Consider the following 13,500-nt stretch of genomic DNA (forward strand, 5'->3'; position numbering starts at 1 on the left):
ACACACTATGGCAAAAAGAAAGTAATCTGAAAAACCTTCGCATTTTCCCATTTTCTCCTTCTCATATGTGCCTCATACAGGGTGTTAGTGACATCGTAACGAAAACTTTGAGGGATGATTCAGACCATGATTCTGAGTCGATATCAGGTGGATTTTTCCGTCGCAAAAATCATGTATTTTTTTAGTTTTTTAAATTATTTTCAATTCTATACTTTTGCGATGGAAAATTCCACTTGATATTAACTCAGAATAATCAGCTGAATCATCCCTCTCAGTATTCGTTACGATGTTACTTACACCCCGTACAAGTACAATACGGTAGCCATACAAGTAGGTATGGGTGTTAGTGCCACCGTAACGAATATTGAGGGGGATGATTCAGACCATGATTCTGAGTTGATATCAAGTGGAATTTCCTGTCAAAAAATTCACGAATTTTTTTTGTGTTTTTTTTTAATTGTTTTCCTATCCATACTTTTGCGACGGAAAATTCCACTTGATATCAACTCAGAATCATGGTCTGAATCATCCCTCAAAGTTTTCGTTACGATGTCACTAACACCCTGTATATGGGACATGAACGTATGAGTTTCAAATTTATTGCCTCATATGTGGTTCATACACAGCGAACGTGTTAACATTTTATCAAAATTTGCATCGATTCATTATCAATGTCTGAATGTTTATTTATTAGTATTCGTAGTATAGGTATAATTAAATGTGTTCAAATAAGAAAGGGATGGTAAATGTACTTACTCTTCTGGCTTGTTCACTCTCACTGTAATCTACTGGTTGGCATGATAGGCTGTAGTCTCCCCACCACCCCGACATTAAGTGCTGAAAACAAATTATAATATTAAAATCTTATCGTCATCGGAGGGCATGTTACGCAGTCGGTTCTGGGTACTATTTACTTAAGTAAGTATGTAATTATGAGCAATGTGAGGGGCTTGATTAGATCGGTCATTGACATCACAACCGACACTTTTTTTGACGTGACTTAATGTAGATATGCCGCAGATGGCATCAACTACTTGGCCGGAAGAATATCTAATTGTACAAATAACAACATAAGCTCTCGACTACATACCAATTGGGTAGTCAGAGGTACATTAATCGCAAGATGAACTAAGTACCCACGCCTCACCGAGATCTTTCTGTTAGATCAACGTGATAGGTGAGCCGTATCGCCGTCTATGATAAATCTTTAAATTGACATCTGTTTTTATTCTTAATTATTTATTTATTAACATAACATAAACAGCCTATATACGTCCCACTGCTGCGCACAGGCGGAGGCCTGCCTGCGTGGTGGAATACGCTCCCCTCAGTCAACCAGAGGGGGTATAGAGCGTATTCCACCACGCTGTTCCACTGCGGGTATGTGGAAGTGTTTTTACGCCCGGGAGCAATGGCCTATCGTGTCAACTGAAGTACGGAATCATCTTACTTGATCAGACAATCAGATGAGTCCAGTAATTCTTATGAAACATAAACTTTGTTAGGTGTTTCAATGTTTTGGTAAGAAGTGTATTGTAACTTATGTTCTAACACATAAACAAAGACTACTAAACTTTGGTCTAAATCACACGTCTAAACGAGACAAAGGCAATTAAATTTAAACTTACAAGGTGACAGTCTATATAATTGCCAATTATTCCCACATACAGGACCTTGGCCGTATTTCCGTCGCTTCACGTGAACGCAACGTAAACGCGCACGTAAACGTCGACTTGAATGTAGAGATGGGTATATAGGTAATTACCAAATAATAATTGTAATAATAAATACCAATAAAATCTATATAGATCCTGTTATTATTAATAACAAATAATTAATGAAGTAATAAAGTAGATACAGCATGTTTTTTACTACTGTGAATGTGGTCACCCGGACCAAACCATATCTCACATAGTGAACGAGTGTCCTCTGCACCGGTTCCCAGGTGGTATAGCCGAGCTGCGTTGTGTGACGGATGCAGCAGAGACTTGGTTAAGGGAGCTTAAGCTGGATATTTGATCCAAGATATTTGTCTGCCATACGCAATAATAATAATAAGCATGTTTTTTTAAACATAATTATATTAAACTCGAACATGTTTTACGTTTAAATAAATATTATATTATTACAAAAAATAGAATAAAATAAAAATCATTTATTTTAGATATAAGTAGGTATTGGTACAGTAGGAGTGAACACAGTAATTAAACCTTATTTCTAAAAAAAATTTAACAAAAAAAAAAACCGACTTCAAACGCAAAACTAAAAAGCAATAAATAAAGGAGATTGAAAATTGTGGGCCAAAATGTAATAAGTTGGAATATGAACTAAAAAAATTGTCATATTTTTATGTCTAAAAATATAAATTATCAACATATTTCTCAATCTACAAGAGGAGAAATATGAAAAAAATACTTTCCGTGATGTTATCGAATAACAAAATATAATCGATTAAAGTATATTTACGAAAAAATCCACAATAGGTAGGTAACAATACACACCTTTAGACTATTTTAATAGTACTTAATAGTGTCGCATTATGTATACATAATAAAAAACAATTACCTACTGAAAAACAAAATATTGTACGTAATAATGATTATCGATTTCATATCGATTAAAATCTGTATTTAGTCTATGCCACTGACATAACATTGTCTATGACATTGACAATTGCCGGCCAATGCCATTGCCGTTTTGAGTGCTTTCCCAATTGTTTGCTATTTTCGACGACCTCTGCTTTGTTTTTACGGATTCCGACTCGAACTATCTCCAACGACTCTTGCTTTCACCCTGGACACTGAAGATCGCGCGTACCTTTGACTTGGAATTGTTATTTTGGACTTTTTCGCCGGCTTTTGGATTGGATATTGTTGAAACTATGGATCGCTGTGTTAATTGTGGGATTGCAACTGGTCGCTGCAATACACTAGGTCAACGAGCTTTAGACAATGAAACTATTCTGTCAGTTATTCGGAGATGGCTTGCACCTCAATCTGTAAGTAAACAACCCTAATCTAAACAGATACCAAAATATTGTTCCTCCTGCATAATTTGACGACATTTTGATTATAATAGAAGACGAATAAAATATTAATAAAATATGTTCTTCTTTTATTCTTACACATTTCATCTCCATATTCCATTCCTCAAATCCATACCTGTCGCTTACCATGACCCAAAGTGAACTGTACTGTATGGTAACGGATACTATACTAATATTATAAATGTGAAAGTGTGTTTGTTTGTTCTTTCTTCTTTCACGTTGATAAGTAAGTAATGATTGGATTGACATTTTTTTTTTGGAGAGAGTTTAAGGTCTGGAGTGTAACATAATTATACAATTTTTTTCTCCGGATAAAGAGATTCCTATTGGAAAAACGTCTAAGACCGTAAAAAACATCTTTTGCACTGTGGTAATTGGTAGTAATCAATCTGATTGCAACATAACCTCACTTTGACTAAATCATCACGATCTCAGCTCTCCGATTGTCAAATCCTACAGAATTCACAGTGAAGGATTGTTATGTTTAAACCTAACAATTCTCACCATTTTCATCTTATTACATCCTGGCCCAGGATTGTACGTAATCTTTTCAGTCTCCTTTACTTCGCACAAAGTAATTAGTACGTATTTTCAATTAGTTAATTAATTTATAATTCTGAAGCCGGTGCCAAGGAAATGCTACAACGAAGTACCGATTCATATATTTTTCAATACTGATTGTTTTGTAATTTTTTGTTTGACATTGTTTTGTTATTGCTTTGATATAGGTATTAAACAATATTGTGTGTACATAGTAATTTGATATTGTAGTAGGGTTGTTGTAGCATTTACTTGGCACCGACTTCAGAATTATAAATTAATTAACTAATTGAAAATACGTACTAATTACTTTGTGCGAAGTAAATTTATTTATTGCTTTTTAGTTTTGCGTTTGAAGTCGGTTTTTTTTTTGTTAAAAATTTTATTTTATTTTACGATTTTAAGTGATGGTTAGACCGAGCAAGGATGCAGACAGACAGATTTTCTGATTTATATTCATATATTATAATAATATAATATATTATTAGTAGTGATCACAATTATTATTGATGAACATGTTTACACACACACACTCACACACGCGCTAACGCACACGAGCACACGCGCACGTACACACGCACACACACAGATACACGCACACACACAGACACACGCACACACACACACACATGTGTATGTGTACATACACACATGTGGTTGTCAGTGGAAGCTGCTATCATACACACTCACGCATACATATAGATACAGTAGATTTCGCGTGGTTCGCTCGCTGCTAAAGCAGCTCGCGTGTCCTGTTTATTCGAAACTGTCCCTCTTCGTATGGCGGCCATCTTGTTTTTCCGCCATTTTGTTTTTTTTCACCGGCGACAGAATTTGACCAAGATTTAAATGGGTGTCGTGGAAACAAACAAAATCCAGGTGCAATAGGTTTGCCAGACCGTAGGATGTCTCCCTGATTGGGAGCAGTTTTCAAAGATGACGTTCCGATCACACCCCTATACATCATTTTTACCCCCAAGACATTTTCTGGAAAAACAAAATTTTGTATGGCGGCCATCTTGTTTTTTCGCCATTTTGTATTTTTTTCACCGGCCATTAAATTCGACCAAGATTTAAATAGGTTTCGTGAAAGAAAAATTGGTTCAGGTGTGATAGTTTCGCCAGGCCGTAGGGTGTCACCCTGATGCGGAGCAGTTTTCGAAAATCGGGAAGTATTTCCATACTTAACATGACGATCCGATCACAACCCCGATATATATTTTATATCCCGAGAAATTTTCTGAAAAAACAAAATTGTGTATGGCGGCCATCTTGTTTTTCCGCCATTTTGTTTTTTTTTTACGCGCTATGGAATTTGACCAAGATTTAAATAAGTGCTCTGAAAGAAATATTGGTTCACGTGCGATAGTTTTGCCAGGCCCTAGAGTATCTCTCTGATGCGGAGCATTTTTTGGTGACCAGAAAGTATTTCCGTACTCTACATGACGTTTTGAGTAAGCGCCCCATACATTATTTTTACCCAAACGGGCTTCTTCCAAAATCGACAAAATTTTGTATGGCGGCCATTTTTTTTTCCGCCATTTTGTTTTTTTGCACCGGCGATTGAATTTGATCAAGATTTAAATACGTTTCGTGAAAGAAAAATTGCTCCAGGTTGTATAGTTTTGCCGGGCCATAGGGTATCTCCCTGATGCTGACCAGTTTTCGAAGGTCGGGAAGTTTTCCCGAAGCCTAAAGATCGATCCGATCAATATGACTTTACAAACGCACTAGTCGCTCCTACGATTTTTGAAAATTCCCCTCGATTTCTCTGGTCTTCCATCATCAGATCCTGACTTCCTTGACATGGGACCCCCTTGGGTATATCTCCTTTCAAACAAAAAAAGAATTATCAAAATCGGTTCATATACGACGAAGATATGCCCGAACAAACATAAAAAAAAAAAAAAAATATACGGTCGAATTGAGAACCTCCTCCTTTTTTGAAGTCGGTAAAAAGGGACGTCAGCTCAGCAATATGTTGTGACACTCCGAAATTGAGGGAGTGCCACAACGCTGATTTTCAAATAAAACTCTACTCTATTTAGATAGAAATGTTCTTAAGTGACTAAAAAAACCGTCATGATTTAAAAAAGTAAGAGAGAGAGAGACAGGTACTTGAGACAGAGATGCAAGATACGTGTGTGAAAGAGAAGATACGAGTGAAGACGTTTTCGGTTAACCAGAGTGGAAGAGCGAGAGGTAAGAAAAAAAGAAAGGGACAGAAGAGGAATAGAGGACGAGGGTGCGTGTCGCTGAAGGCTTTTTTCTCTAAAAAAGAAAAAAGTAACGGTTATGCTTTTTCGTGCATTTCGATACCTATATATGTATATTGGCCTTTTTACTCATATTTACCAATGGATTTATTTATTTACCCACAACACTACACATCTCTACTTGTACGTCAGGTTACGACAAGAATCAGTCAAGCGTTTCGTTACGCGTAGTGGTTCCGTACAGTAATAGGAAAATGATACATGTTGTATATGACATTCGTAATCGCGATTCGTGTGAAATTCTAGAATTTGCCACAGCTGTTTGGTTTGAAATGGAGAGCAATGGTTTGATAAAACTACATCAAGTTTTCTTTTGTTAATACAATAATGATAAGATAGATACTTATTATTACAATATTGACCCTTTAATGGATTGAAAGCGAATAAAAACATAGAACGCGTATGTTTATATTCTCAGTCATGTCGTAAGAACCGACAAAGGATTGTGTCTTTTTAATATGATGAACTAAAAATTTACACAGGAATGAGGCTCATCGCTATGCGGTTGGTAACATAAACAGCTTTATACACCGCTGTGAGCTCAAGGGTATGTAATTTAATTATATTATTAAAAATAGGGTTTCTACGCTTTGCTGACGGAACACTAAATGATGACCGGTTACAACTTATGCAATCATAATTGCCAGTATTAAAATCTTTTATTTAATTGTTTACTTGTTGGTTACAGCCTTGACCTTATGGTATACAGTATTTTTTTTAAAGACAGATAATTTCACCCCTTAATCCCTAATGGCCAGGGCCACCAGAGAGATAAATGACTTGCGACAACTTTCGATTCGTAGTTTAAATTTAAAATTATGGACCGTTTGGTTGCAGGTAGAATTGGTCCTTGATAGACAAGAATGGAGAACGCTACGATAAGAGCGTGGCTCTAAAATTGATGACGATGACGATCATATAATGTCCCATCATGTTAGAAAGAACATATTTCCTCTGTCAGGATTTTACGCAGATAGGAATTTGTTTTTTTTTTATTTAAGTAGTCGGTTTACAGTTTCGAATTAATTATGCCAATAGTAAAAAAACAATACATCTTATCTGCAATTTAGCTGTATTGCAGTTCAAATAATAATTGCAGTCCTAATACTATTAGGCTAATAATATCTAATTGCATTACTTTTTATCGATCCGACATTGAGTATCGGCCTCAAATATAAGAAAATATTGGTTAAAATCATTATAATAATTACATACTAGTTACAGTACAATACAATACAAATTAGGCTTTATTGTCCTTGTAATAAAATCGGGGTTGGGAAGTTTTTATCGGTCGTTCCGGGTATATGACTCTGATGATTGTCAGTAATACAGCGCCTTGACACGAAGATCTTAGACTATTGCATTTACTGACTTTAGGAACAAGTTTGATGTATTGAGGTTATAGAAACCCTTTGTTGTAATTAGTTTACTTACTTTGTAAGCTGGGTTACAAGATATTGGATAATGAGTTATTAGTAGAAGTGTTTTGTAATTAAATATCGTTTCTATACATCTTAAAGAACGTCTAGGGCCCTGTGCCGAGGTTTTTCTTGCAGCTTCTTTTCCCCGGCTATACAGGTTGTGAGAAGCTGCAGTAGTTTTAGGCGGATGAGACGTTCGTCATGTAAAAATTGACGATTCAAAGTGTAACTATGTTACCTACTGAATAAAGATATTTTTGAATTTGAATTTGAATTTTGGTGAGCGTAGAAGCTTTATCTCATTAGACGCGACGTTGGAAAGTCGCGTCATCGACATGTAAGTGTGTATGTTCTATGTTCCAAAAACTAAATTTTGGTTTTGTTGGAGAGCGGAAATCTTTTGATTACACATACATACATAAGATGACGCCCATTCCCCTTTCTATGACCTTGACACACCATTTTTGCTTTTTCCACTCTTATCAAAGACAAAGAACAAGAACTTACAATTGGATCGTGTTCTAGGTTCAAAATAAATTATGAAATTCTAAATACGAAAAACATTTTCTGTTTTTGTATTTAATTTATTTATGAATTTTCATCAAGAAATACGTAATAATAAGTGCGACATTTTGTCCCGTTTTTCTATGACGTCACAGTGTGCTTCATACAAATTCCATAGTAATTTCGTGTTTTGACGTTTAGTAAAACGTAACTGATTTGACTAGTTGGAAACTAGCCTTATTACTTATTGTTAGAAGTACTTAATAAATAATTACGGAAAGCGCCGGTTTTAACCGTGGTCTAGTGGTTAGAGCGTTAGGCTCACGATCTGGAGGTCCGGGTTCGATTCCCGATGGGGACATTGTCGAAATCACTTTGTGAGACTGTCCTTTGTTTGGTAATGACTTTTCAGGCTTGAATCAGGTGATTGTCCCAAATAGTAAGATGATTCCGTGCTTCGGAGGGCACGTTAAGCCGTTGGTCCCGGCTATTAGCCGTAAAAACACCTCCACCAACCCGCAGTGGAGCAGCGTGGTGGAGTATGCTCCATACCCCCTCCGGTTGATCGAGGGGAGGCCTGTGCCCAGCAGTGGGACGTATATAGGCTGTTTATGTTATGTTATGTTATTGGATTTGCACCAATTAGTTATTAATTTTTCGTACACACTAACACATTTGGCGCAACCATTATAGACGGCTATACGGCGCACCATCCATCACGTTGTGGTGAGGTGTGGGTACTAAGGTCATCTTGTGATGGATGTACCTCTGACACTACCAATTGGGATGTAGTCGTAACCTTATAGGGCTTATTACACCTACCTGTCCGATAGGCTAGATGCGCCAAGGTCACGGTGGTTGCCATGGTTACTCCCCACCAACTCCCGTTTCCCGATCAGATCGTGTAGTCTAATAGCAAATCGGCGGGTGGTAACCATGGAAACCACGATCTCGAGCGAGTTGGTGGAGAGTAGCCATGGTAATCACCCGTGACCTGGACGCATCTAGCCTGCCGGACAGGTGGGTGTAACAAGCCCTTATGTTATAATTATATAAAAACTAAGAACTCACCTCATAGAACATATAAGATGATAGAAACACTTGGAAGGCGTTGTACCAGACTAAAACTTGGTGGATTTGGAAGGGCTTTCTGTTAGCCATCCATAGAGGGCCTATGACCATGACGAAGCTGAGGTAGACGACCACCATCGCCAGCGTCGCCAGCGGTGTGTCGAACAGGAACCATCCTTGTACTCGAGGATCTGAAATTAAAGAAATAATTGAATAAAAATATGTTATGAACTACATGCCAGAGAGTGGTGTATCTTACCAAGACCATACTAAGTGGAATTGTGTGGTTTCTGCATATCCTAGTTTATATAGAAATATATTTGTCATTTTTATAAAAATAAACTTCCGAATTATTGTTCAACAAAACGTAAGATTGTATTTAAAATTTGAATTTCGAACATTTACATTAAGAATTAAAAACCTTATAAATAATGTAAAATTATAATATATTTAAATTTATTTTAATAATATTTATATTAAATTTTTCTGATAATCCTAACGAAACATAAATTAGCAAATTCTGAGATTTTTTTGATGGGAAGTGATACATATACTAGTATGTCTATTTTTTTAAATAACAAAACTTTTAGTTTATCTAACAATGTTGCCACATCAAAACATCTCCCTTAAGGTTTTTATTTGTATTTAAGATTTATGTTTAAATATTATACGGTTTAATATTACGGCTATTATCGTGGGTAAAAACACCTCTACCAACCCGGAGTGGAGAAGCGTGGAGAAATATGCTCAATAATCCCCTCCGATTGATTGAGGGGAGGCCTGTGCCCGGCAGTGGGACGTACACGTATATAGGCTGTTTATTTTATGTTTTATTTTTTAGAATATTTTTTTTATTTCTATTTGTGTTATTGTTACACTGTATTCTGCTTTAGAAAGTAACTAATACAGCGGTTGAATCGTTTGGCATGTACTTACAGAAAAGTCTTTGTCTCAAGTATGTAGCTCGCTTCAAATGTTGCTGTTTGCAACTAAGTTTACTTTATAGACCTTTGTCTTGAGGAAAACAAAATTAGGTTTTCTAAAAATAAGATAAATTGTTGGTTTTCAAAGCTAAAGTGAAGAGGCATTTGCTATTTAACCACATCATCACTTACCATCGGGTGAGATTGTGGTCAAACGCGAGCCTATATTATTAAAAAGAAATAAAAAAAATAAGTTCGCATGGTTTTGTCTTTTTAAAAGAAACATTCGAATTTCGATTTCAAGTTTTGTTTTACTACTTATCGTTATTTTTAATAAGCACACGCTAATTAAAAAAACAAAGCAGTGCGGTAGCGATAGTAACTTTCGGTAATGACTAATGCTATTGATACTATCGACTCTCGATTATACTATTGATAGCATCGATAATATCGATTGTGAAAAGTAGGTAATACAATAGTTAAGATCAATAGATAGTATCAACTATTGATGACATGAGGCGCAAAATGTTTTTATATGTAGCTTCTAATAATAAAGTCATAAAAAGAACATTTAAATAAAAGTTGTCAACAACTTCAGACGCAGAGTAAACTTGAAGAAAACGGGAACGGTTTATAATATTTTTTTATTGTTTGTAGGTTCTCTAGACTTTCAAGTAGTAGCAAAAAGGTGTAGAGCTCATTCAGCTTAGTTTATCTATGACAAAAAAAATCGATCATCGAATGGTGTGGCTACACTTACGCCATCTATTGTAGCCGAAACGTATATGGCGAGGGTCCCAATACCCTTAAGGTGAATAAAGGTAACGTAACATAAATAGCCTATTTTACTTCCCACTGCTAGGCACAGGCTCAAATCACAGAGGAGGGGGTATGGAACATAATCCACCACGCTGCTCTACAGCGGGTTGCTGTAGTAAGTTCGTATGTTTTTTTATATAAAAATAAACATGAACAAGGATAAAAATTGGCTATTTCTCCCATCAGGTGTCGTTAAACGTTCGTAAATTTAGACAGTTCATCATGCAGTCCAGCTAAAATTCGTGATAAATTGCTATAAAATGTGGACTAACGTGGTGTGTGTTCAAAAATATCTTTATTCAGTAGGTAGCATTGCTACACTTTGAAACGTCAATTTTTCATACCGCACGTCTCATCCGCCTAAAACTACTGCAGCTTCTCACAACCTGTACAGCCGGGGAAAAGAAGCTGCAAGAAAAACCTCGGCACATGCCCTAGATGTTATTTTAAAAGTATCCTGACTGAAAGATGAAAAAGAATCAGGCAATTGAAAAAAGGCAGTTTAAATTCTCTCAACAGTGCTGCTGCCTGCATTTGTGCATCTAGTTTCTACCTCATTAAAACTAGCGAGCAAAATGCCCCGTTGCGGTAAGTATATACTTTAAGCAACAATTTTCACTTCATTCACACACAATTTATACATTCTTATAAATATATTAGCATAATAAAAAGCCATGTAATGAGTACATCATTTAATAATTTAACTTATAATAGGCAGAAGCTTAAAAGAGGAGAGGCTTAGAAGGTGCAGGTCGTGTCGTATCGGGAGGTGAAGGTTTTGGCGGGAAGAAGAGAGGAATGGCGGTTACTCCACCGACAAGAGCGCAGCTCTTAAATAGAGAGAGAGATAATAGGCAGCCAAATTACTAAATCGTGTAATCATATTTTATGCTTTTTTGCGCTTAAAGAACTTTTAGGGCAACAACATTTTTCTTGCAGCTGTTTTTCCTCGGCTATACAGGTTGTGAGAAGCTGCAGTAGTTTGAAGTGGATGAGACGTTTCCTATGTAAAAAAATACGAAATGTAAACTATGTTACCTATTGAATAAATATATTTTTTTATTTGAATTTGAACTGATTTATAAAAGTAAAATAATGTAAAAGTCATTGAGGTAAAAAATATTACCAAAAAATAAATTAAAACCTTAAAGTAAGTGATTTCTAAAGTAGATCCGAATATGACATCTCTCTATAGCATTATCCCACAGGGTCCGGTTACCTGTCCTGAACATTTGACAGGGCCGATTTTTTACAGAAGCGACTGCCTGTCGAACCTTCCAACCTGCTCAATACAGGTGAGGTCACATACCTCCGACACGCATTTCTCGGAAATGTGGGTTTGTTCACGATTCCTTTTATTTCCTTCACCATTGAGCACGTGATAATCATTGATGATTCTCAATAGACTAGAATCCATTGACGTATAATATTTTACTAAATCTGCATAGAATCTGACAAACCCAATATCAAGCCTATTGTTAAGTTACAAGTAAAAGACATTATATTTTAATGTTTTGTTTTTTGGGCAATTTATCGGGAAACTGCTCTCGTTGTAAATAAGTTTTATGGAACACTTTAGATCACTTTCGTATTTAATTTATACGAGTACCTTCATAGTTCGACGTGTTCTCGAAGTGAGAAGAATACCGTTACAAGCTTCATGGCATATTAAAAAAAAATCACTGCTACTTGATATCGGTGAAATATTATTCCTTATTCGGCAGGTATAGGTAAATGTAGAGTACAATTTTGACAAGTGATTCAATTTTAGTAATTCTGGTGCATGTTTCTTAACTTCGGTAAGATTTAACAATTTATTTGTAAGCCGAAACCGAAGCCTAATCTGTATAACGGATTATATTTTATCTTTTGACCCGTAACTATGTTGCCAGTACAATTAATGAGATAAAATAAAACAATAGGGGACCTAAATTCCTTAATAAAAATAATATTTAATAAAAAATTCATTAGAACAGTTGGTTTGACCATTATAGACCACTCTACGGCTCACTACACCACCTATCACGTTGGTCTGAAAGCTCGGTGAGGCGTGGGTACTTAGTTCATCTTGCGGTGAATGTACCTCTGACTCCTAAGTGGGAAATATGATCTTAAATTACGTTACGTCAATATTAAAAACATCAGTACTTGTCATTTCAGTCTATTTAGCAGAAAAATATGAATTTCCTCAAAAACAATGCAAATTAAGTGTTCATTTCATTTATATAACGGACTCTAGAATAAAGTGTAGATTGATATATATAATATAGTGTGGGTTACTATAATATTATAACGACGAGAAACCGGTCCGAGAAAGTATCACTATCATTGTTTAGAATGATGGTCAGCCAGTATGGTGCTTTCTACTGTCTAGTGTATATAAATGTATGCGAACTATGTGAGATTCTTTAAATGTCATTGGTCTTTGAGGCAATGAATAGCTTTTTCATAAATATACTTAAATATACTAAAAGCGTCGTGAAAATTTTGTTCTCATCAAAAATATCGAAACACCTCGTATAAATAAGTACTTTAGTTTCGATTATGAGGAATACAAAATATACGTAGGTGTCAGTTTACGACAAGTACTTATTAAAAGGTTAACACTTCCCAATAAAAAAATCGAAAATAGTAAACATGAATATTAGAAATAAAACTATATATCATTTTAAAGCAAGTAGTATAATGGTTGTTTCTTAATGTTATTCCAAATTCAAACATTAAAAATGTGTTTTGTTAAGAAAAAATCGAAAGTGTTTCGATTTTTTGATGAGAACTAAATTTTCTTTGCTGGACTTGCAGCAGTAAATAAAAAATAACAGAATGGTTCCAAAAGTCATTCATACAGATATTTTGACTTTCGGGAACAAGTACACTAGAACTAAACATAATATAATACC

General features: G+C 35.5%; 1 protein-coding gene across 4 annotated transcripts in view; it reads right to left on the reverse strand.

Annotated features, from left to right (window-relative positions):
- Window positions 1–13,500, reverse strand: part of LOC126366630 (elongation of very long chain fatty acids protein 7-like) — a 65,316-nt gene that overhangs the window by 27,265 nt on the left and 24,551 nt on the right. For all 4 annotated transcript variants that reach the window (XM_050009816.1, XM_050009819.1, XM_050009817.1 and 1 more), the window contains exons 3-4: window positions 8,859–9,049; window positions 757–837 (exon numbers count right to left, since the gene is read on the reverse strand). In XM_050009816.1, the coding sequence (XP_049865773.1) occupies window positions 757–837; window positions 8,859–9,049 (272 nt within the window). The remainder of the gene's footprint in view (window positions 1–756; window positions 838–8,858; window positions 9,050–13,500) is intronic.

Source organism: Pectinophora gossypiella, chromosome 5, assembly GCF_024362695.1.
Source record: "Pectinophora gossypiella chromosome 5, ilPecGoss1.1, whole genome shotgun sequence".
Taxonomy (NCBI): Eukaryota; Metazoa; Arthropoda; class Insecta; order Lepidoptera; family Gelechiidae; genus Pectinophora; species Pectinophora gossypiella.